Source organism: Candida tropicalis (assembly GCF_000006335.3).
Source record: "Candida tropicalis MYA-3404 genomic scaffold supercont3.3, whole genome shotgun sequence".
Taxonomy (NCBI): Eukaryota; Fungi; Ascomycota; class Pichiomycetes; order Serinales; family Debaryomycetaceae; genus Candida; species Candida tropicalis.
Window position 1 is genome coordinate 2,069,574 of NW_003020055.1, and position 25,011 is coordinate 2,094,584.

Below are 25,011 nucleotides of genomic sequence, written 5' to 3' on the forward strand. Positions count from 1 at the left end.
TAATCATACAGGTATTATAATTGCAAATTGAGTTTCTATAAATATATCCAAACCTAATAAACATAAACTTTAGTTCTGGATTCAAGTCCCCCTTCCCCAATGAATATTTTTCTCTAGTTCTGAATTGGCTACTGTCAGTCAACCGCTCAACTAATACGCTTGTTGCCTAGACGGTTTATATAAGATAAAATCAGAGCTACTCGTCATATATTTAATGTAATTTATTTATAGATAAAATTATTGTAGACAGAGATTATCAATACATCCAGATTCGTAAATATTAGAAAACTTCTAGTCGATATTCATCTACACAAATATTAGATGACAAAACTAATTAATTACAGCCTTGACTGCCTCTATGACGCTGGAGAAGATTTCCTTGTTGGCAGCAATGACACCTTGTGAGTCCAAGGTTCTACCTTTTCCAAAATCTAACGCCTTACCTGTGACATCACCGACTTGCCCGCCACTTTCATAGATCAAAACGTTACCAGCAGCGTGATCCCAGATCTTCTCACGGTATGTGCCACTGATTGGCAATCTGAGGTAGATATCTGCTTGTCCACTAGCCAACACACAGTATTTGACCTGTGAGTCAAGGTTGATTGTTTGACGAGCAACAGTTTCCAGATCAAATCCTAGCTTATCCTTGATCTGGGCTTGTGTGGAATGAGAAGAATGTCCTTTTTCAACACCTTCGACTACTTTCAACTCCTTTGGATCTCTGTGTGTCTTCATGTTGATTCTCTTTTGCTCAGCAAGCGGGGTGAATCCAGAATTGAACAATGGCGCATAGTATGCACCAACACCTGTAATGGCAGAATACAAACCACCGACGACACCAGAATGTTCTTCATTGGAAACAATGTGTTCAGCCAAGTTTGGACATCCAATGACTCCCAAGACAACTTTACCATTTTCAATCAAGGCAAGACATACAGCAAATTGGTCGCCTCTAAGGAACCCTTTAGTTCCATCAATTGGATCCAATGCCCAGAATCTTCCGTTGGTTCCTCCTTGTGAATCGCCAAAATCAATACTCTTGTAAATCTCTTCCTTGGTGGTCAAGGTTCCTAATATATCATCAGAGTCACTGGTTTCAGATTGAATCTTGTTGATCAAATCAAAAACTTGACTAGCCAAACTGTCATTCTCTTGCAATTCTTGTGAATCTTCCTCACCGACAATTTCATCACCTGGAAAGTTCAACTTGATTGCATGGTTGATGATTGCTTGCAGCGCAAAATCCCCAACAGTCACTGGGGATTTATCTCCTTTGGTTAATGTACCAGAATTGGCTGTTTGTACAATGGAGTCACTCAATTGTTTGGTTAACAAGGATGCACGTTTCACAGCCAATGTTGCAACTTCGAGTTCCTTCTGATACAAGTGGGTTGTTGTTGTTGTTGACGACATTGTGAAATAACGAGTGTAAAATGCTCTTGCAGGGGTTCTAACAGATAGTAACAAAGACACAATCAATATGAATAATGATGTTATAACTATTCTTCTCATGAAACAAATATGAAAAATGAACGGAGTAAAAGCAATGAAAAAAATTTTAGGTATCGATCTGGGGAGAGCAAAAGAAAACATTGAGATTTATCAGAAAACGTGAGATTATGTAAGCGGGGAGAAAACGATTATTACTTTTTTTTGTGTTGGTAGAGGAACGTAAAATTCATTGAGTCATAGAGGGAAGCTAAACATTCATATATACATGTATATACGCTATCGAATTGACAAAGTATTATCCCAACATACCACATAGACCCATTCGTCTGAAATAGGTGATATGTATTCTCAAATAATTATGTCTGGCAAACAGAAATACAGGAAAATCTTTAGCAATGCATTGATCATTAAGTCCTACCAGACAATCAACAACCTCCTGTAATGTAGGTCTGTTATCTTCTTCAGAACAGTTTAAATAGATCTGATTATCAAATTGATAGTAATGATTAAAAATATTAGGATCTTTTGGAATCGTTGCAACTACATCGTTTTTATGTATTACACGAAGAAATTTCCGTTTGAAATCATTATGCTTTGCTTCATACTTGCTACCTAATACTCTATCACCCCATTCCACAAAATCTCTATTTCCTAGCAATGGTTGACCCATAGTTACCAATGTGATTTTATCATAGCCCAAATCCACATAATAAAGACCAAGGAGATACGCAACACTACCACCCAACGAATGGCCAAGGATAAGTAATTCGTAATCCTCTTCCTCTTCATTGGCAGATTGTAATTCCTGGGCTATATATGGATGTATCAATGATAATGTTCTTGAATAATAATCATAAAATCCTCTGTGTACTTTGCAATTATGCCCACATAGTGGAACTTTGACACCATTATTAGTATAAGGGATCATATCTAGTTTCAAATCTGCCATAGTATCAAAAATCGAACGAGTTCCTCGCAAGGATACAATAATAGTTTTCTTTGATCTGTCTATAGTCTGATTATAATTAAAAATATTGGACTTTGTTGTTGCAATATATCCAGTGACAGAATCGTCAAAGTAGAATTGATAAACTAAGGAGACATTGGGGAAACGTTTATCACAGTTTAGATTGCAGTCAAATGGCTCACCGATTCGGTTTATCTCAGATATACAATATGAGATATCTATTAGATGTGCATAGGTGTATAGATTCGAATAGATGTCACTATCAATTGATTTTATAGTCCTTCTTTCGTCAATAAAAATCTGATCGTCATCCAGAACTGGGAAGGAATTAATTAAATCTGAGAATAAGCAAATATGTAAAAGCAATAAGATGAAATTACACCAACGGTCCATAGTCTCAAAAATTACGTGATCCCGTAGATAATGATAGCAATTTTTTTTTTAAAATTCAGAATGAAGTGGAAAATGGTAAGTAGCGATAAACTCCGATCGTTTATTCTCATTTGTGTAATGCTGGTGATAGAGGGGAGAGAATATATAGTCATTGTTTTTCTTTTTTTGTTGGAGGAATACCAACACAGCTGAAAATCTATCCTCAAAAACAACACTCTAAGGTGGCAATATCGAAGTTTCTTGTTCCTTTTAGAGAATGGTATTGTTATTCATTCTTTGGATCTGATAGTATGACTGAGGCCTAATATCATAAACAAGTGGAACTATTAATTCGTTGTTATTGGAACGTATAGTCCCCCCCAGATTAACGAAGAGATATTAAAATCAATTCATGTTCATTAGTCATTTATAGTATATACCAATCATAACAGTATCATTACTGTATATATTTTCATGGTCAGATTCACAGAACTCAGGAAAGTATTGAAAGCACTATATAAATGATATTAGCAACAAAAATTCGGAAATGCTTCCACAAAAGAGAGAGAGAGAAAAAGAGAGAGAGAAAAAAACAGTAACACTGGTATTCTGAAATGGATCCAGAAAAATTATCACCCTGAAAAATATAACCACAATAAACCAACTTAGCCTTCGTTTTTCCAATGTGCTTTTAGTTGATCATGTTTAAAGCACTTTTAGCGTTATTGTCTTTATGCCTTATATGTTGGGTCATACAGTTATTGCCAGTGATATCAGTTCCCTTGACTTCCCCAAGTGTTAATATTCATCTATCTCAGTATGGTAGTTACAAATTTGGAGTGTTTGGAATATGCAATGTACTTCAGCATGTTTGTTCAGATCCGAAGATAGGATACCCGGCAACCAATAGTAGTTTTTATTCAAATCTTGATGATCCAACTTTTGGAGATGGGGGAGTTGTGTTACCTTCTGATGTAAGATATACCATATCTAAACTTTTAGTAGTTCATGTTGTGGCTTTTTGTTTTTCATCATTATTACTAATTGTTACATTTGTACTATGTACTGTACTTTTAATCAAGGACGTTCAGTTTAAAGAACAGCTGCAAAAGATTCAACTTGACGATAATCAAAATTCCAATGTCGAAGAAGAGTATAATTCGAGTAATGAAGATCAGCCGGATTCAGGTTCAAAGAAATCACAATTTGATTTGTCCCCTTACTTGAATGTCATGCTTGTCTTTACGTTATTTTCGGTATTGACTACTTTGTTAGGATTTTTGGCAGATATTTTATTGTTCACGCCTAATTTGTCATACGTTGGATGGCTCCAATTGATTCCTATAGTGCTGATGGCCTTGATAACCTCGATGTTGTGTTTTATCAAACGATCAATTTCTTCTAGGAAATTTTTTGAAAGTGAATATCAATATGTTAATGATGATATGAGAATGATGAGAAAAAATTATGTTGATGAGTTTTGGAATGATAATGCAAGTGACGATGGATTTTTTGTTTACACCGATGGATTTTATACCAGAAACGGAACTAATATTGATCAAACACAAGTAAATACGTCTCAACTACTAGAATCACATGAACAGAATGACAATAGAACTAGTCGAACCCATAATACGTCTATAATAGAAGATTATTCAATGAGCTCAACACCTAGAGCGTCGATTGAACTACAAGATCTAAGACCGTCTTTGTGAGACTTTTATTTTATGATTTACAGAATATTTATAGAAATGTACATATATGTATTTACAGTTGGTTTGTTTTTTTGGATTTATCTGCTTGCATTTTGTTGACCAAGTCAATATCTGCTTGGATTCCGAGTTCCGTTAACAACCTTACGAATTGTGCCAGGTGCAACGTGAATTTTGTGGATACCCTTTTCAAAGTCATGAGTAATATGTTTTGATACTTTTCAAGCACTTCTTTGTAGTTATCTTTCATTCTGATCAAGTCAATCAATTTGTTGAATTCGTTAATATTTCTCATTGTTGATAACAAAATTTGTAAAGTCATTTCATTAACACCTCTGTGATAGACAATCAGCTTTAGAAATAGTAATTCTTTCAATTTTGTCTCAGGATCACTGTTTACAAAGTTGAGCAAAAATTCATTTACTGTATCTTCTGAAGGACAAACATTATTCTTCAACAAAATTTGCAATAAAGTTCTTGAAAGTTCCCAATTTTTTGATGACAACAAGTATGCCAATTTATCTAAGGTGTCATGGGGCAATCCCTCCATGATCGTTGGATATGTGTCAAAAATTGAAGTAACAAAGACGTAATTGATTTCACCATGCAATCTATAACTTATATCTGTCAATCTACTCAAGTTATCAATCAAGCCTTGAACCGAGTAGTATTCAATATGCTTGTTCATGAACTCACTAAATCTAGAAACGTCTTCAGCTGTACTTACTTTGCTTAAAACAAAAAGGGAAGCATTATCAATTGTAACCAAGTTGGAGAATTCTGATGGCTGAAGCTTACGCTCTTTTCTTAATTGGGAATTTTTGAAAACTTTGGATTGTTCGAAAAATTGATCAAAATCTCCTTCATATTTTTCATACAACTCTGTGATAGATGATGGTAGTTCAGGCAGCCAGTATTCAAGTGGTGCTATTTCTCTCAACTCTTTGATTCTTTTATTAAACATTTCACTCCAACTGCATAAAATAGTAGCATATTCGAACTTTGTAGGTCTATTAGAACCATCAATTATGAAAGTTGGGTCTCCCAAAAATACTTTGTCTTTTGACAACATAGTCACCAATAAGTCGTTTGAATTCAACTTAAGAACAATATCGTTTGCTTGTTTTGGGGAAACTACTTCATGAAATTTTTTCTCTAAATGATCAAAACTTGGTTTAGTTGGGATGGCAGCCTGGTTTTCTTGTGGTGATAATTTTTCTTGTTCAAAGATATGTTTTGAATCGTTGGGGAGGAACAGAAATGAAGGAGCCTGTGACATCAGATATCTTCTAGTCGTTTGAGGCAAAAATCTACATATCCTATTTGCACTCATTGCTAACTTTCCAGTGTGCATCTGTTGAACTGAAAGTTGATTTGAAAGTACTCCAATTCTAAAATAAGAAAAGAAAAAAAAAAATTGTTCGCTTTTTTTTTTCTCCATACAGTGTTTCTACTGTTTGTTTGTACCGAGTTCAAAGAAATTATTAAGACTAGTAGGACAAATTTATTTCATAAGAAGGGAAATTAATTGATCATAGTAAATGGACTCAAAATGTTCACACCAGTGGAAATAATACTTTCAAATAAGCTGCCCTTCTTCTGTTCATATCATATATCAAACATTTTTAGTATGAACAAATAGAGGTCACGAAATATGAACATTTTTTGTACACTGGTATCAAAAATATTGACTGCTTTAATATCATCTTCTCTTTGCAAATAGTGCGATATAAAACTGGAACGACTGGACACATTTTATTTTTCAATCAGATATTGGAAATCAACTATTTGTGTTAGATCAGACGGTATTAACATGAGATACACATCAACTTTTATGATTTTGAGCAGGAAATAGGTCCTTGTCTCAGACATGCACATTTTAAGTGAAAGACGTTTTTTTCCCCGTTCTGTACTTGTTTCGTATGTTTTCAGATTCGTATTTGTTTCCAAGTTGTTTCAAATTGAATTTTGTCAAACGGACTATATTAATCAATAGGAATCCACATCCATGTGTCGACCTAATTAAGATGGTGCAGAACTATTATTTGTACCTATCAGCATGATAAGACTGATTTATATGTTTGTGTGTTTTGGAATGGTACTAGGTCAAGATCTAGATGTAATGAATGGTTATAATTTTGATGTAATGAAAAACTGGCGAAATGATTGTTCTAAGATGGCCATTCAAGAACTAATCCCCCAATGTTACGATGGTATTGAGTCAATTTCTCCTGAGCAACAGAAGAATTTAGCTGTCGAATTATCTATTTGTGAGTTTGAGAATGCTAATATTCGCTATCCAATAGTTTGTAAAGAACGGAAGATTGACGACTGTATAAAATCCTTGGAAAAATCACCTCAATTTTGGACTACATTTAGTGGCTACTATCGTGAGGTTAAGACAATATGTCATGAGCTTAGTTTACCATTTGAAAAAGATCAAATACTAGTGGTTTATGAGAATATAACAGAACTTTATAAGCAGTTAATTCAGGACTTGAAATCATCCAGCAAGCAATCTGAACAAGCCCAAAACATATTAAAAACGAAATTCGAAAAGTTGATCAAGATAGTAGACTCAATAATAATAGATCGAGACAAACAAAGAGATAATTTAAATCACACATTTGTCATGTTTCAGGAAAATTTCGAGAGCTCATTGAATAATGCAGTAGCTGTGCTACAGCAATCATATAATGGAGCAAATACTAATATCAAAGAAATGGAACAGCATTTGAATTACTTTGCACAAGATATTCTTCAAGTTCATTCTTTTATAAGAGACAGAATCGATGATCTTCAGTTACAACAAGATAAAATACAAGACAATAACGATCAAATATACATGAAAACAGAGAATACACTAGGAAAACTCGAAACCATAAATAAGAACATCGATGAGATGAATGAATTGAATAAAAATATTGCAAAAGGAATGCAGAATCATTTAGAGTATTCGGAATTTTCTGTTTTGCAGCTAAACCACCATATTCAACAAAGTATTAACGATATAGAACTACAAAGAAAATATATTACCTTACAAGGTCCTGTAATTCTTGAAAAGATTGCTGAAGTATTTGTGCAACAGTTAAATCATTCAGCAACAGATATAGTTGAGTCTTTGGGATATGCTATGAATACTACGTTAGAAAAAATTAATAATAAAATGAAAGAGACGGAAGTATCGCTCGATAATATTAATACAAAAGCTCAAAAGTTTGCAAGCTTAATTGAATCTGTAACGGGATATTTGGTCAACTTTGCTAATGTTCCTAAAATGTTCAAAACTATGGCTTCAAATACTATGAAAAAAGTAAGCTTTTTAAAAGACCTGATTACCAGCGTTCTATTTGTCTTTTTTTTAATTATCGTGATGTCATTTTTCAAGCTGTCAGGCTTTCTTCCATGGAAAATATGTTCCCGATTGTGTTCGGAATTTGTATTCATCCTTGCACCAGCGTTTATTGGAATTATATTTGCTGCAGTAATCTTAGTCACATTGAAATATGACAAATATGAGGATAGTGGTGAATAGTTGATCGTAACAATAATCTTGTAATTGGGTAAGGAGTTTTTACAATGTTAGTAGTTACAAAATTTGCTTTGTATTCCTAGGCTTTTCCATAATGTCACGTTTTTTTCTATATATCTATTGAACTCATTGGGTTATGGTTTTACGGATTGATTTTTAAATTTATATTGCTCTGTTACATTATGTTTTTCTTCTATATATGGTCCATTGAGATCTGTTCCAGACATAACTCTCTCTAGTTCTGTTCACCTACCAAATGATTGCAACAGAAACACTGTCACTGCCACAGAAGCTAACTTATCACAAACCACGAATGGAACGATATTACAATATGTCATAGTAACTGTTTATGTTTCAATCAACCATTAGATGGGAGTGTAGGACATATTATATACTTTTCTCTTTACTTCTCTTAGATTTGACCAGGAGAATAAAAATAGGGCTAACAACAAATAATGTTTTAAACTTGTGTAACTATTCATGGAGTAAAAGAGGAATCTAAAAATATACAATGTTATCAGATCGATACGTAGTTAATGTAGCTGACACAAGGATTACTGTTGCTGTAACCCCAATGTATTAGTTGAGCTGTTGACTGACAGTAGCCAATTCAGAACTAAAGAAAAATATTCATTAGGGAAGGGGGACTTGAATCCAGAACTAAAGTTTATGTTTATTAGGTTTGGATACATTTATAGAAATTAAATTTGCAATTATAATACCTGTATGATTATAAATTGAGGATTTCAACATCTATCCAATAAAAAAAAATTTCATATTCTGCCTTTGGTTTGTTGGCAGAAGCAGCAATTCTTCCTGTTTTCATAATGGATTTCCTTTCTTGATCAAATACGTCATTCGCACACTCCGAAGTATATGCCATTGTTGCATGTACCCGATGAGTACATTCACATTTACTTCTAAATTTTGTGGCAGCAAATCTGTAAAATAGTTCTAGCTCTTTTGTTAGCACATCATAAACACGGATTTCTGTGGAAGACCAAGTCCAGAAAATAGTCACAAACTCTTGATATTCAAACTTTGAAATTACTATAAATTGAAGTTTCAGAATTCGTTTACCAACACCAGCCTTCAATCGACGATATATTTCCCTGGTATGTTGTGGTCCACCATATATCATGAACTTCTCAGGTTGTACCTCAGCTTGAACTTCCTGTTTCCCTTTGTAGTTAGAAAACATGAACCATTTCCAAACATCGAGGTCATGGTTCAATTCAACAACCGTTCTAAAAATATTATGTATAAACAATCTCCAACACTCGATACGGGGGTTAATACCAGGCGTTGTAGTTATTGGTAGATCCTGTTCACAGATCGTTTTTTCATCACCGACAAAACTGAATTCTGAGCCCGAGTCTTCCTTTCTGTCAAGTGCTTCTTTAGCACCGCTGGTCATTTTGATAGTTGTCACGAGTGATAATGGTGCGATTAATGATTACTAAAATAAAGCGTGTGCTTCATGCTATTTTTATATGAACTGGTTTTTTTCTTTATAGTTTCCTTATGGTAGCAACGTTTCCTAAAAAGATAGATATGCAATTCATCGGTTGGCTCGCAACACTGATGCTCCTAAAATAGTTTGCGGTTATTCTTTCCATTTTATTGCATCAGGTAGACAATCCCCACGGCTTTTGGTGTAGCATGTTGAATGTTGTGCTTGTCTTGACATGTTCCATTATTGGAAGTGTAAGTTTCGCATCTCTAAAGTTGACACAAACAAGATTTAGGCAATGCGGTTGGCTGCGTGCGCTCTCGAAGTCACCAGCAACAACAAAAACCAAGAATGTGATTATATTGCACAAGGAAACTATAATGAAAGCAAGTTATATATATATATATCAAACAATATGATGTATTGAACACATCTATCCAAAAGGTAACAATTTTTCTTGTTTGTCTACACTGTAAGAAATCATGCATTTTGCTAGCAAACTAACCAAGCTAAAAACCAGTTTATTATCAACAACACCAGTCATTACGAGTTCTTTAAAGGTTAATGAAGTAGCTCAACGTATGAATTCAGCGCACCTCATTATACTTGTTGTGCAGACTGTCTTGGAAATCAATACTGACATGGACGTATGGAGATGGTTCAAATGTCGTGATTATCAACAAGGGAAATTGGGGGTAGAAGCGGTGGTAATTGGTCAAAAGTTAAAGTTGCTTGGTGGCCCCAAACATGTTTCTGTCATCTATGAAGCACTCAAAGCAAGCATGGGATCGGGTATCCAGGACCTTGAGTTTTTAGTTGTCTTGGATGTTTGGGATTGTGGGTTGGTGTTTTCATTTTGGAAAATTGATGGAGGTATGCTCCGGGTGTACTCTCATTATAAGACAAAAAAAGATATATTCTATGCTCACGCCGGCAATGGTTTCAACACCCCATATGCAAACTCGGGGATATATTACATTAATTGGAAACGAAGCGAGTCTGTCCCTGGAAGTGAAAAGGAAGAGCATCAATCTAAATATGAAGTATCTGTAAGTTTTGAGCTGTTGGATACATGGACGTTACCACCAAAAGAACGACCAAAGAAGAAGTATATTTGGCAAGCGGTGAGCTATGGCTCTCATTATTTTGGTAGGCTCAATACTGGTTACTATTGTGAGAATAATCCATAGTGAAGTTGTTTATGATAGCAGTGCTTTTTAAGTTTAATGTACTTATTTTACGTGGGAGATTTCAGAGTCGCAAAAGAGTGCGTAGACCTGTCCGTTAATAATTGAAATGAAGTTTGGGGGAATTTGTTTAGCAAAATCAGATATGCACATAAAATGATTAAAGCATCTGTGGAATCTATACAAGTAAGATGTTACCAGAGACTATAGGAACAGGTTGATTCAGGGGGTGAGATATGAATCAATGTGCCGAAAGTTTTGTTAACGTAAGAGGGGAACCATCAACTACTTTGTCTCGCCGCTACAATTGACTCTTTGGGTTGCTGTCATAAAGTAACGTAACTCGTCGCGAATATGACCAAATTACACTACCGAGATTCCTCTCGAATAATGTTTAATACAAACAAATCTTGGAACTGTTAATATCTATCCAAAACCAAATACCAGCAAACATAAGCAATTACAATGCCTTCCAAACACTTCTCCTAAATGTAGAAGTGAAGCATCAGAGTCCGATTGTATACTAAATACAAATCACAGTTCGGAGTGTCTCACTTAGAACAAATATTTTAGAGTAAATATTATGTAGAGAATACTTCTTGTAAATAATAACATATAATCACTTAAAACATCTTATAACACTTCATAAACAAAATATAAAAACTATAAAGATTGGCCTTCAATCGAGGCCTATTTATAATGAGCTATGACTCATTATTCAAAGATAGTAAAGCTTCAATTAGAATGACTCATTCTAGTTCATTCCTTTCAGTCATTCGCACTTTTACACTTTTTGTAAAAATGTGATGACAGTTGCAAAACTACAAAAAAAAAAGAAAAAAAAATAAGAAAGCATAACAGACGAGCATTTTTTGAAATGTGTCTAGACAGCCAATTTAAATTTTGGATTATAAAAGTTCTGTTATTTTTTTAAGTTTTATTTCTTTTACAACATACAACACTAATAACAAAAATCATGATCAAAGAAGAAATCGATGATTCAAAGAGTTCATGGAACAGCTCCGCTTCACACTCAGAAATGAGTAGTTCTGATCAATTGGCCGCCAATACCAATGAAGCCACTAGCACTGCCCCAGCTAGCCAAACAGCAATTGATAAGGATAAAGATAGAATTATATTGGATATCCCCGAGTTATTGTTATTCGCTGTAGTGAAAATAGTTGAAGCATTCTCAGAAGACGAAAAGGTTAAATCAATTACTCGAAAAGTATGTTATCCTATGATGTTAGTTGTTGCTGTTGCTTGCTTTATTTATAAGATTATACATATATACAGATCATTATAATCATTGTATATGGCTTATAATTTGCTACTTAATATAAATTTGAAAGTATTGCTAGATCTGATTCTTAGAGGCAGTCAAGGCTGTAATTAATTAGTTTTGTATTGTTTTGTAATATATATATAGATCGCACGTAATTTGACTAACCATCGTTGACATTGACTTTGACTTGACCCATAACATGTGGGGCAATTTCTTGCAACCAAGTTAATTCAACCGCAGACACATTACGAGCATAACCTTTTGTGGTGAACACATATTCTATATACATAATTGCATCTATGTTTGGCTTTCCAAAAAGAGTCGATGATGGGTGTATGCTTATCAATTGCCCAGTATTGAATGTTCTAAAAGATCTATCTGGCATTCCAACTGCAGTATTGGTAATATAACCCTTTAAGAACGATTTCAAAATCGATGGAACATCCAAGGTTTTTCTATCATCCTCATCATCTTCTAACTGAGCTTTGAGTTTTATTAATTGCTTCTCCTTTTGGGCATTTGTTAAGGTATCATCTTGTTTAATTGTAGTCAACATATACTCTTGTAATTGACGCTTTATTTTTTCAACATTTTTGAATCCCTTGTAGCTGAAAACCATATCTTTACACCATTCTTTTCCTTGGGATTGATAAACTTGGAAAAACTCGTAAAGGGCAATCAAATCTCCATATGTATTACCCAATGGACAATGCTGTCTTCTCTTGAAATTTATTTCATCTCTTGATTCACCTGTAACATTCAAAATTAAGTTATCAACTGATAGACATGACACAATATCGATAACAGATGATAAAACTCCAAATTCTGCGGCAGTTACCAACACGACAGAAAGTTGGGGTGGAAGTGGCAAAACTGACATCTTGTAGCCCAAAGCTGTGACTTCTCCTGAATCATTCAATGCACCCAATGTGTATAAAGAATTTAAGGCACTCAATATTGCATCTTGTCCAGGATATTCTAGCCATGACCAGTTAAGCAAATCGTCTACACCCAATTTCTTCAAAGTTAACACTGGTAAAATAATATCATTTCTCTTGATCTCCGATTCCTGTTGCTTTGGTAGTGTATTGAACATTGACTCCGAGTACAATCGAAATACTTTACCTTCAGACTCTCTACCGGCTCTACCAGCTCTTTGTCTAGCAGACGCTTGTGAAATGGGTGTAGTTAATAAAGTAGAGAGCCCCAAGTTATGTTTCCAAACCTTGATTTTACGTAATCCAGAATCGATAACGTACTTGACACCAGAGACAGTGATAGATGTTTCAGCAATGTTGGTTGCAAGAATGACCTTTCTTCTACCTTTTGGTACTTTTTCGAATATTTTAGATTGTTGACCTGGAGATAATGCAGCATATAATGGTAATGGTACAATCAAAGGTGCTTCTCTTGGTAACTGAGGTGCCAATTGTTCTAAGCTTTTTACACAATTATCAATTTCTTCTTGACCTGGTAAAAAACAAAGAATATCACCTTCTTGCTCATTAAGGTTAATTTGAATGATACTTCTTATCATCGTATCCACTATATCCTCGGAATCTGATTCTAAATAGAACTGTGAAACAGGATACATTTTACCTTCAATGTAAAGAATAGGAGCATTTTCAAAAAATCTGCTGAACAATTCAGCATTTAATGTAGCACTCATGACTACAATTTTCAAACCATTTCTTTTCCCTGAAGTGATTAACTCTTTTAAAAACCCCATAATTAAATCAGTCAAAATAGTTCTTTCATGTGCTTCATCTAATATAATGGTTGAATATTTTGTCAATTGTGGATCCATCATAAGTTCTCGAAGAAGCATACCATCTGTTAAATACTTCAATTTCGTAAACTTGTTACTCATGTTTGTAAATCTAACTTGATAACCAACATCTTGTCCTAATCTACACCCATGTTCTTCACTGACTCTCGCTGCCAATGAAGCTGCTGCCACTCTTCTTGGTTGTGTTACTGCAATCATACCTTTATTTTCTTGCATTAGGAATTGAGGAATTTGTGTGGATTTACCAGAACCAGTTTCACCAATTACAATAGTAACTTGATTGTTATTTATATATTCCACAATCTTTTCACGATGATGATAAATGGGTAATTGTTGTCTAACTTCAAGTAATTGTTTTGCAGTGTCTGCAAGTTGAGCTGAGCTTCTTTTAAAATTAAATGTACTATTTTCATATTCATCATCATCATCATCATCATCAGGATCATTGTACACCACCGTTTTTCTGTTCTTATTTTTATCAATTTTATTTCCTCGTTGATTAGGGGTAACCATTTCAGTGATTTCTAGATCGTTGTCTTCATGACCATCATTCATTTCTACCTGAACTTGTTGTTCTTCTTGTTTTGTGATATCTTCTCCAATGTCCTCATCCTCAACATCAGGGGAAATAGGAACTTGAGTAATCTCTTCAACTACTTCACCTTGATCTTCCATGATAGTTCCATTCTCCTTCTCCCCGTCATCGTTAAATTTGAATTTTTTATTCTGTCTGTGTACATTATCTTCAATGAGTTCTTGCTCGATGATAGGCTCTTCTATTTGTGAGTTATCTTTATTTTTACTCTTATTTCTCTTTCTCTTTCTTTTCTTCCCACCATTCTGTTGGTTATGTCCATCAGCTTTAACTTGGTCTGTCATTTAAGAGATGAAGTTGACTTGTACCTTATATTTTGCAATTCCGAAAAAGAAATGAAAAAAAAAAAATTAAAAAATCAATGAACCCACAATGAGATGATGTCTGTTGCCGCGTGCGAACTTCCATTTCTTCCCACCAGGAATCGACGAAGGACGAACAAGACAAAACAAGAGAAAGGAAAAAAAAAAAATTAACGAAAAGGAACCAAGGACACACACAACTCATTGACATTCTTCCATTCACCATTTGACGATACAATGTTGAGGACTTATAAAAGAACTATCCCATTACTTCGATTGGCTCGTTTCAATTCCACTGTTGTTAGAGATCCAGTCACTATCATTCCTACAGTTTATGAGTTGACTCAAGATAAAGATGTCACCCCAGAAACCAGTTCAGATACTTCATTATTGGAATATTTACAAAGTCGTCATTTAGTTGAATCAATAACTGATGATAATTTATACAAATTGACTAAGCGTGATTCTGGACAGAAATTCAAATTATACTGTGGTGCTGATCCTACAGCCGAATCACTACATTTGGGTAATTTATTACCATTAATGGTTTTATTACATTTTAGAATGAGAGGAAATGATGTTGTCGGATTAGTTGGTGGAGCTACTGGATTAGTTGGTGATCCAAGTGGTAGAAAAACAGAAAGAAACCCTCTTGGTGGAGAACAAGTTGATGATAATGTTAGTAAGATTCAAAATCAAATTTCAACATTTTTAAGTAATGGGATTGAGTATGCCAAATCGAGACAATTCCCAATGACTGATTCAATTGGTGAAACGACTTCAGTAAATAATGCTTCATGGTGGGCTGATGTTAAAATGTTGGAGTTTTTAGCAACTTATGGTAGACACATTAGAGTAAGTGCCATGCTTGCACGTGATTCGATTCTGTCTAGATTGGAACTGGGTGGTATTGGATTTAACGAATTTACTTATCAAATTTTACAAGCTTATGATTTCTGGCATTTGTACAAAGATCATAATGTGAATATGCAAGTAGGCGGGAATGATCAATGGGGGAATATAACTGCTGGTGTTGATTTAATTTCAAGAATTAAGAAATCTTTCGGTAAGGATAAGGAAGCATATGGTGTTACTGTTCCGTTGTTAACCACCGCTTCTGGTGAGAAATTTGGAAAATCTGCAGGTAATGCTGTTTTTATTGATTCTAAATTAACTACACCATATCAAATGTATCAATATTTTATTAACGTTCCAGATGATATTGTTGGAACTTTGTTGAAGGTGTTCACTTTGTTGCCATTGAATGTTATTGAAGGTGAATTGTTGCCAAAACATAATAGTGATCCAGGTTTGCGTATTGCTCAACGTGTTTTGGCCCGTGAAGTTGTTGATTTGATACATGGAGTTGGCGTTGGTGATGAAATGGCTTATATCACAGGGTTCTTATTCCCAACCCCAGATCAACCATTTAATGATAATGTCAGTGCTGATAAATTGATTGAAAATTTCAAGAGATCAGGTATTTTATTTGAAAGAACGAAACCAGCTCCAGAAGAAGAAATCAAGTTGAGTTCAATTTTAGCTGAAATCACTGGTAAATCAAAGAGTGAAATGAGAAGATTGATTAAAGCTGGCGGTGTCTATATGGGATTAGACAGAAACCAAATTGAAGATCCAGATGATGTGATTTTGTTTGATGTTGATCATCACTTGATTGATGGCAAACTTTTATTGGTTAGAGTTGGAAAACAAAATTACTATGTCGTTGAATTTAAATAATCATTACAACAGAAACCGTGTATATAGACCCATTTTACTTATTCTGCTTATAGTATCTTACAATTCAAATGTTTGATCTTGGTTAAAAAATTATTATTTATTAATGATATTATTCAAATAGTTATTACACACGAACTTAAGCGATTAAATTCCAAAATTTCTCCCAGAGATTCTTTGGTGGTGGTTCGTCAAATTCTGCATCGTTGATATCTCTGACACCAGTGTCAATATCACATTCATCTAATGGAATCAAAAGATTGTTCCATTTGAATGCATCTTTACTGAAACCAAAGAAATAGAAATGGAATCCAATCCAAGCAATAACAAACAAGATAACTGAGATATAAGAAGTAAAGAAATCACTAGCATTGAAATCAAAAAAGACGGCAAAACCTTGAACTAACACAATTGTGAAAACAAAAACAACAGCATAGTAGGCACTATATGGCATGAAAAATGCTTTATATGGTAAAGTATCTCTAGAAATACCACGAAGCTTAAGTGCTTTCATAAATCTAATGTGACTGACAGAAATGAAACCCCAAGCAATTAAACCTGCAGTACCAATGATATTTAAGAGCCAAGTGAACGCTTTATTACCATCTTCGGAACAGGCCAAATAACCCAAAGCACCAAAAGCTGCAGTGAATAAAACAGCAACAAATGGAACACCAGATCTGGTTTTAAGGAAAATCTTAGGAGCAACACCAGATTCAGCCAAACCATAAAGGATACGAGAACCTGAATAGACATTAGAATTACCGGCAGAAATAATAGTAACAACAATAACAGCATTGAAAATATCTGGCAAAATTTTAGTGCCTGAGTTTTCAATAGCAATGATGAATGGAGAATTTCTAGTAAAACCACCATCTTGAGAAAGTTTTGGATCGTTGTATGGAACAAGAAGACCAATGAAAAGCATACACAAAACATAGAATACCAAAATTCTAAACATGACCTTTTTAATAGCACTTCTAAGAGCTCTTGGTGATGTTTCCCCGGCGGTGACGGCAACTAATTCAGTACCTTGGAAAGTGAAAACTGCATTGATTAAACCACTAACAAATGCCGCCATGTATTTACCATCATTTTCAACAAGAATACCTTCTCCCCATCCATAACCATTTCTCCAGTAACGGAACCCAACAGGTCCTGTTTTACCAGCACCACAAACCATGATGAATGCATAAATGATCCAACCAAAAACAGCCAAGACTTTAATAGATGCAATCCAGAATTCAACTTCACCATAGAATTTGACAGGAAGTAAATTGGAAGCAGTTAACAAGACGAAAAAGATTGAAATCCAAGCTGCTAATGGAACAGCATCAGTCCAGTATTGAATGACTTGTCCAACGACAGACAATTCCAAGGCAAAAGTAATAGCCCATGAAAACCAATAAATCCATCCATTAGCGGCACCACAACTTTTAGATACCCAACGAGTAACGAATTGTGCAAATGAACCTGAGATTGGAATATATGTGGCCATCTCACCAAGGGATTGTGTGACGGAATATGCAAGGGTTGTGACAAATAAGAAAGAAATCAATGCCATAATTGGACCTGTGGTACTAAGTAAAGAACCAGTGGAAACAAATAAACCAGTACCAATAGTACCACCAATGGCAATCATAGAAACTTGTCTAGCCTTTAAATCTCTTTTGACCTTTTCATATTCTCCACTATTCTCACTGATTGTGTCAAAGTTTTGAACAAATGCATTATCTTTATTGCTTTTGATGGTTGATACAGGAAGTATAGAACCTATGTTTGATGCTGATGTACTACTTTCAGAAATATCTTTCTCATAGTCGTAATTATTCATGTTGCCTAAGTTATTTAAACAAGCAAGCAATTATAGAATGAAATTTAATTAATAATAAACAAAACCAAAAAAAGAAAAAAATCCAATCACATTAGAGGATATACTTGGAGATATTTATATATTGAAAAATTGGAGAAAAGATCATTATTTGATTCTCGGGATAATTTCAGATATTGTTTAGGCTTTCGTAGTCACATCGCCTTGATAGAGCAGAAACCTCAAAGATGTCGCAAACTTATACTTTTGCACACATTCATTCTGTGTCATTATTGCGTTGATTTTTTGTTTTTTTATTGCTCTATTCTAAATCTCGTACATTGTATTAATAGTGCCTTTTAATAAACTGGTCGAGAGGTGGAGAACGGCAAGATGTTCACGGCATACCTTAGTATCTAAATTAACTTCAAATTAGGCTATTGTTCTGACACCTGGTGTTGCCGTGATTTCAACTACATACGAAGTCAAACTGAACTAAAAAAGAAAAAAATAATGTGAAAAATTTCCTTGTGCAGAGCGCAAATGCACCCACCCATACAAAGGGTAAAAGAAAAATATTCACACATAGCCGCTCTTTGCCTAAATATTCCGGGGAATCATGAAAACAAAACACCCATTGGCGCTTAATTTACTAAAGATATACCTAATTTAATCTGGATGATAAGATCCAAGGCATTTTAATCCAAGGCAAAAGAGTACGAATTCATTATGGACATCTACTGATGTTAATGGAATGCCATTCCGAACCAAAGGGCATCGGAAAAAAATGCCTTGACACTTTTTCGCCGTTTATGCAAGAGTTCTTCCTTGAAGGTCACTTTAACCACAAAAAGAGAATGCCGTAGACAAGAAAATTTAACCCGAAACGTCTTGTGTTGTCGTCATTAATTGCTTTTAACCATCATGAACCTTACATCGCTCGAGTTCACTTGTCTTTAACGGATGAACCAGATCAATTAATGAATCGAGGGGTCTGTGTGTGTTATCACATTCCTAAATTATAATTCAAAGATTATGCGATAACCATATTCCTAATTTGGTTGCAAAAGAAACCCCCCTAAAAGAACAAAGAAACGGGGAGGATCTAGGAAAAGGATACCCATGATATGCTACTCATCGGATAGTATTACCAATTTCAAATTAGAACATGTTTTGAATTGTATCACAATATAGTAGGTAAAATTTTTTTTTTTTTTCTTTCATTAATTTCTGTCGATGTTGTAGTGTTTATGTCATTTCTACACCCGTGGTCACACAATTTTGAAGCAGATATAACAAAGAAGCTATGGGTCAAAAAGACAAAGTGACCCAAATAGAAACTTACTCTAGAATATATTACGAAACTATCTCTATATATATATATATATAGACTTCATGCTAAATCTACTCCTCGTCATCCAGATCATCATCATCGTTTAAAAACAACCCGATTCTTTTCCTTGGTGCTTCACTTGCTTCCAGCCCTTCAGAATGTTGGGAGCGACTCACTCTTGTTTCCATATTATTTGTAAAACCTTCTTCCTCTTCGTCATCATCTTCATCAATTTCACAATTCATTCTATCATCAATTGTAACTAACCCTACTCTTCTTCTATTAACTTTCTTTTGAGGCTTCCTAAATCTTTTGAAATTCTTTCTTCCAGCATACAATGATTCATTGGCCTCTATCTTGTCTTTTTTCTTTCTTGGGATCAAATCAACCACTTCGACTATAGAAAGGTTTTTTAAATTATCAATATTTTCATCAAGTTCTATAACCTCTTGTTCATTTGATTTCTTCACTTGAATAACTGCTTCGGCTAATGTAACCTTTGGCATGAATTTGGGAATTTTTGTCGGTTTGCTATCTATTGGTTCCTGTTTTCTCTTTTGGCCAATAATGCTGCCATTCTCTTCCAACTGAGTGTCAGTCTGGTACGAATCTACCTTAAGCGTTGGAGCAGTGTCCTCGTTCAGTTGTCGTTCAGCAGTGGCGATCGATTCTTCGATTTGTTCTTTAATATTAACCTCCTCTTGAGAATCCGGTAGGGATCGTCCTTCATCACTGGTGGTAAAATCTTTAGTGTTTGATGTCGAGTCAGAATCAACTGTATTAACGACATCTGGGGTTGCATTCACCTTTTTTTCATTCATGGCGAGTGGCACTTGTTCAGATGGTACAGTTACAGTAGTTGGCTCTGTGTTTGTCAATGAAAAGAAATGCAACCTGTCAACTTTCTCATATTTTCTTCTCTTTCTAGGTTTGGGTTTATCGGGAGATACTGTGACAGATCTTGGAATTGTTTCTTCTTCTATAACCGGTTCAGGAGCTGGACGTTTCAATTGCTTGATCGTATTTCTCGGAAGCCCTTCAAGTGAATTCTTCTTTATATACCCCCACAACTGATTCTTAGTGATGGTTTGTAAGTTGTCAATGGTAACATCACTAACTAATACAAACTCTTTATCCGCGTCTACCTTTTGCTTTAATTCATTTTCTAACTTATGGGAATCAAGAACAATAGTCTCTATCCATTTTATTTCCTCCGTAGATAATAGTTTTATTCCATCCAACAAATTCAGTCGGCACGTAGGTAGTAAGTTTTGATCACCATTGGGAACGAGCTTTGTATAATCGGCATGTAGTAGCCAGTCATCGACTGTTACATCCTTGTCCTTCGACATGATCAATTCTAGCCATTGTGAATTTAAAACGGGTATTCCCTTGATGACTGCCAATTTAAAATTATCAGTATCCTCATCTGTACCATTTGAGTAATAATGTGTTACTTTGTCAAAGTCATGAGCAACTCTAAAATCGATATTACAATCTTGTAATTGTTCAATACTCCGGTCAATTGAATTAGCAAACAAATTAAACTCCACCCATTCAATAATAATAGGAGTATCTGGAAATACTCTTTGTGATTCATCATTTATATTATTAGAGCATTCAATGGATATTTGCTTTTCGTTTGTGAAATCAATCTCCTGTGGTTTATCTGTCTTGCTTTTTAGTTTGTATGTTTTACCATTGATGATAGATTTGGCTCTACTCATTATTCGAAGGATCAATCGTGTTTTATCTCCATTTGAAGGACCTGTAATTATTTCAACTAGATCACGAGATGCTTTTTGTGAATGAAATAAAAAATCAGATCCATCATCACGTCCAACCATATAATTAGTTTCTGGGAATAGGTATCTCAATTCTTGTAAGGTATTGTTAGTATTAATCCATGAAGTAAACTGAAATAATATCAGAGTTTACATACCTCCTTTGGGATCATTCTTGTGATGTACAATCCACATTGTGAATAGCTTTTTTTTTCCTTTATTTAGAACCTTTGAAAAACGTGTATCTATATGTGAAGAATTTTTTTTTAGGTGTTATACTTTTTTTTATTTGTCTGGATCGCGATATGACGATACCGCGTCTCTATCACATTTCCCAGTCCAGTTCACCACTGAGCAGTAAGAAATGTTTAGTCCAATGAATTGATGATAGCTAGTGTGGTTATAAGCAGTGATTTATCATTGAGATTAATTCAACAACGTTTCTTTTGGTTTAGTCATGCTTATTAAACGGTAAGACAAAAAAAGAAAAAGAAACTAAAACGTTTTATAACCGATGGCACGTGACCCATCACACGATGCAAAATATTGAATGTCAATACATAGTAATGGATGGTTTACTCCGTCTCAATGCTCTATCAATATCCATAGATGTCTTTCTCATTACGTTATGAAAGTCATTATTTGCTCCCGTCTACAACTGTATTAAACTTAATAATGTCATTGATTTCGCAAATCTTCACTGTGTACAGCCTGGACAAAATGTGTGAAATTTACGAAAATAAAAAACAGAAACAGAAAAATGAATGGCGAGAAAGAAAAAAAAAAAAATTAGTATCCGACAATTACTTAAACTCTAATATTTCTTGAAATATAAATATCGTTTACCATTCAAGGAATTATATTTTTGTCTTTATTTTTATTTTGTTCATTTGTCGTTTTTTTTTTTTTTCCTGTCGTTATTATTTTATTTCTAATTAATCAATAATCAAAAATGGGTATCAAAAAGATGTTTAAAAAGAAGGAGCCTACCGAGGAGGAGATTCGACAAGAGTTGAACCAAGTTGGTATTTCAACAAAATCCAACAAACAAAGACAAGAGAAATTCGGAGCATTCAAGAATTATGCTCAAGAAAGAGCACAAATGAGACCACAAATGGCTCCAACCAATCCTTATGCAAATATCAACAATACTGGAGGACAAAATCCTTATGCCAATAATAATGGAGGGGAAAGTAATGGTTCACCTTATGGAAATAATGGCTCATCAGTAGGAGCAGGACACGATGGTACTAATCCATATGGAGGAAGATCAAGTAATAAGGTAGGTGGTAGTAGTGCTTCGACTAATCCTTATGAATCCTCCACCTCTAGATCATCTAATCCATATGGTGCCAATACATCAAGACAAAGTCCATATGCATCAAGTCAGGCAGCTCCAAGTCCCTACTCGCGTTCAACATCATCTACATCAACTGGAAATGGCACCAGTGCTAATTCAAGACCATCTGCTTCACCGTATGCTAGTTCATCTAACACATCAAGCAATCCATATGGAGCTGGTAAAAGTTCCGAATCACCAGAACCAACAGGTGGTCAAGGTGGTTACGGTGTTAGCCGTATATCTACTAGACAATCAAATAATGTAAGTCGTACTACTACTAGACAAACACAAGCATACATGGGTGATACAGATTCTGCCCTTGATCTTAATGCAATTCCATCACATCAAATGTTTGACAACAAGAAACCAGTTGTGAGAAATCGACAACCTGTGAATGACTTAAACTTGGATTTGAATGAAGAAATCACTGAATGTGGTGAAGTTGATGATTTAAATTTGGATCTTAGTGAGTTACCAGAAGAAGAACAAGTCAACTCTGAAGATGAAGAAGTTGAGGCAATTAAACAAGACATTAGATTTGTTAAACAAGAATCCGTCCAGAGTACAAGAAACACTCTTAGAATGGCTCAAGAAGCTGATGCATCGGGTACAAATACATTAGGTATGTTGGGATCTCAATCGGAACGATTATATGGTGCTGAACAGAACTTGTTGTTGGCTGAAACCCAAACACAGATTGCAGATGAAAAAGTGAAAGAATTAAGAAGATTGAACCGTTCTATTTTCATGCCATCTACTAATCCATTTAATAAGAAATCCAGATTGCGTCAACAGGAAGAAAGAATCAAGAACCAAAAGGCACAAGAGAAGTACTTGCGTGAATCCAACCGTCAAGAAATGTTCCAAAGTGAACAAAGAATTAAACAAGGTTTGACTAATAATGCCACTGGTAGTGATGTCTATAATAAATATCAAGATGAGAAATATTTGTCTGCTGCACAACGTTACCAATTTGAAAATGATAGTGAAGATGATGAAATTGAAAAGGAGATTGCCCTGAACTTGGATCAAATTGGAAGTTATGCTAAAAAATTACATGGCATTGCTAACACTATGAGTACTGAAGTTGAAAGTCAAAATGAAAGATTGAAAAGAATTGAGGAGAATGCTGATAAGTTGGATATCAATGTTCATATGAACACTACTAGATTGAATAATATTCGTTAGATTTAGCTTACATAATTATAATTTATCTTTTATATTTGCTTCTTGCTATAATTAATTATTTGTGTATGTAGCATCATTGCTTTTTTTTTTTTTTGCAATCACTAACAAACGTTTGCTGAGCAAGTTCGGTGGAAAGGCACTTTAACTCTTTTTTTGCATGATCACGTGCAAATATTTTGCTAGTGACAGCAAAACGAAAATCTATATAAAATAGGAGAAAAATGAGCCAAGAATTATCATGTGCTATTATAATGGAAATACTTTGGCGAGTGTGGTCAATATTATTTGTCAATTTTTTTTTTTTTGATTTTATGTGTGTGTATCGAAAGGGAAAGATAATTGTAGATGCAAGATTGATTATAATTCATAAACAGAGAAAAATATTCGCTACTTAATACAATGATTGTACGGGATTTGAGTATCGACAATTGGGATGAGCTGAAAATGTGGCTTTATATCAAACATGAGGCTACTTGTCCTTGATTACACGGGATTGATTAAGGGGAGGAAGAGAGTGGTGGTTAGAAGGTTAAAACTCCATCTCTCAAACCCCATGGTGACAATGAGTTGATTATGCAGGCCCCCCAAATAAAAACCAAAAAAACCAAAAAAATTGTTCCTGTACTTATCTTTGTGACATCAACTGTTGGTGTTCTTAAATATTGTTTTAATTGTTTTAATCTCTAGGTGGTATATTACATTCAGGATATTTCTTTTTCAAGGCAAAAAAATACAATTGTCTAAGAAATTACTAACCAACGGGATTTGTAGCTGTTGTTCCACAAGGAGAGAGAAAAAGAAAAAACGTCATAAACTCGTACACCTTGTCTATTCTCAACCAATCATGACAATAGATGGGTTGCACGCTGTTCTACTTATTTTGGCATGCTCTATTTATTTTACTCTATATGATGTGTGTTCCCTTGGTTGAGATGTAGCAAAAAAAAAGGATCAATATCACGTTACACCATTTTCTGTAATGCAAGGGATATTAATCTTTAAGAGAACAAAGACCAATCACAGCTCATCGAAAGAATGGATGAAAAATCTACGCCGGTGGAGAGCTACAACTACGACAATTTGAATTTCTTTTTCGCTGATTGGGTTTTGGCTGAAAAAAAAAAAAAAAAAAAAAATTCTAATCTTTCGTCTTCTTCTTCTTCTTCTT

General features: G+C 34.5%; 12 protein-coding genes across 12 annotated transcripts; 5 read left to right on the forward strand and 7 right to left on the reverse strand. All coding sequences in view use genetic code 12, as the record gives it.

The window, feature by feature from the left end:
* Nucleotides 1–330: 330 nt before the first annotated feature.
* Nucleotides 331–1,596, reverse strand: CTRG_02963 (halotolerance protein HAL2; the record flags this gene model as incomplete). The annotated part of the gene is made up of 1 exon (XM_002548620.1): nucleotides 331–1,596. The coding sequence occupies one exon, from the start codon at nucleotides 1,594–1,596 to the stop codon at nucleotides 331–333; it is 1,266 nt and encodes a 421-aa protein (XP_002548666.1).
* Nucleotides 1,597–1,750: 154 nt separating this feature from the next.
* CTRG_02964 (uncharacterized protein) lies at nucleotides 1,751–2,815 on the reverse strand (the record flags this gene model as incomplete). Its single annotated transcript, XM_002548621.1, has 1 exon — nucleotides 1,751–2,815. The coding sequence occupies one exon, from the start codon at nucleotides 2,813–2,815 to the stop codon at nucleotides 1,751–1,753; it is 1,065 nt and encodes a 354-aa protein (XP_002548667.1).
* Nucleotides 2,816–3,495: 680 nt separating this feature from the next.
* Nucleotides 3,496–4,509, forward strand: RIM9 (Rim9p; the record flags this gene model as incomplete). The annotated part of the gene is made up of 1 exon (XM_002548622.1): nucleotides 3,496–4,509. The coding sequence occupies one exon, from the start codon at nucleotides 3,496–3,498 to the stop codon at nucleotides 4,507–4,509; it is 1,014 nt and encodes a 337-aa protein (XP_002548668.1).
* A 52-nt stretch (nucleotides 4,510–4,561) lies between these two features.
* CTRG_02966 (uncharacterized protein) lies at nucleotides 4,562–5,947 on the reverse strand (the record flags this gene model as incomplete). Its single annotated transcript, XM_002548623.1, has 1 exon — nucleotides 4,562–5,947. One exon carries the CDS (start codon nucleotides 5,945–5,947, stop codon nucleotides 4,562–4,564), a length of 1,386 nt encoding a protein of 461 aa, XP_002548669.1.
* A 618-nt stretch (nucleotides 5,948–6,565) lies between these two features.
* Nucleotides 6,566–8,041, forward strand: CTRG_02967 (uncharacterized protein; the record flags this gene model as incomplete). The annotated part of the gene is made up of 1 exon (XM_002548624.1): nucleotides 6,566–8,041. The coding sequence occupies one exon, from the start codon at nucleotides 6,566–6,568 to the stop codon at nucleotides 8,039–8,041; it is 1,476 nt and encodes a 491-aa protein (XP_002548670.1).
* Nucleotides 8,042–8,768: 727 nt separating this feature from the next.
* On the reverse strand, nucleotides 8,769–9,455 carry CTRG_02968 (uncharacterized protein; the record flags this gene model as incomplete). The annotated part of the gene is made up of 1 exon (XM_002548625.1): nucleotides 8,769–9,455. One exon carries the CDS (start codon nucleotides 9,453–9,455, stop codon nucleotides 8,769–8,771), a length of 687 nt encoding a protein of 228 aa, XP_002548671.1.
* Nucleotides 9,456–9,973: 518 nt separating this feature from the next.
* CTRG_02969 (uncharacterized protein) lies at nucleotides 9,974–10,681 on the forward strand (the record flags this gene model as incomplete). Its single annotated transcript, XM_002548626.1, has 1 exon — nucleotides 9,974–10,681. One exon carries the CDS (start codon nucleotides 9,974–9,976, stop codon nucleotides 10,679–10,681), a length of 708 nt encoding a protein of 235 aa, XP_002548672.1.
* A 1,442-nt stretch (nucleotides 10,682–12,123) lies between these two features.
* On the reverse strand, nucleotides 12,124–14,631 carry CTRG_02970 (RNA helicase; the record flags this gene model as incomplete). The annotated part of the gene is made up of 1 exon (XM_002548627.1): nucleotides 12,124–14,631. One exon carries the CDS (start codon nucleotides 14,629–14,631, stop codon nucleotides 12,124–12,126), a length of 2,508 nt encoding a protein of 835 aa, XP_002548673.1.
* Nucleotides 14,632–14,886: 255 nt separating this feature from the next.
* CTRG_02971 (tyrosine--tRNA ligase) lies at nucleotides 14,887–16,389 on the forward strand (the record flags this gene model as incomplete). The annotated part of the gene is made up of 1 exon (XM_002548628.1): nucleotides 14,887–16,389. One exon carries the CDS (start codon nucleotides 14,887–14,889, stop codon nucleotides 16,387–16,389), a length of 1,503 nt encoding a protein of 500 aa, XP_002548674.1.
* Nucleotides 16,390–16,525: 136 nt separating this feature from the next.
* Nucleotides 16,526–18,220, reverse strand: CAN2 (arginine permease; the record flags this gene model as incomplete). The annotated part of the gene is made up of 1 exon (XM_002548629.1): nucleotides 16,526–18,220. One exon carries the CDS (start codon nucleotides 18,218–18,220, stop codon nucleotides 16,526–16,528), a length of 1,695 nt encoding a protein of 564 aa, XP_002548675.1.
* Nucleotides 18,221–19,600: 1,380 nt separating this feature from the next.
* CTRG_02973 (uncharacterized protein) lies at nucleotides 19,601–21,376 on the reverse strand (the record flags this gene model as incomplete). The annotated part of the gene is made up of 1 exon (XM_002548630.1): nucleotides 19,601–21,376. One exon carries the CDS (start codon nucleotides 21,374–21,376, stop codon nucleotides 19,601–19,603), a length of 1,776 nt encoding a protein of 591 aa, XP_002548676.1.
* An 889-nt stretch (nucleotides 21,377–22,265) lies between these two features.
* Nucleotides 22,266–23,843, forward strand: SEC9 (Sec9p; the record flags this gene model as incomplete). The annotated part of the gene is made up of 1 exon (XM_002548631.1): nucleotides 22,266–23,843. The coding sequence occupies one exon, from the start codon at nucleotides 22,266–22,268 to the stop codon at nucleotides 23,841–23,843; it is 1,578 nt and encodes a 525-aa protein (XP_002548677.1).
* Between the last annotated feature and the right edge of the window lie 1,168 nt (nucleotides 23,844–25,011).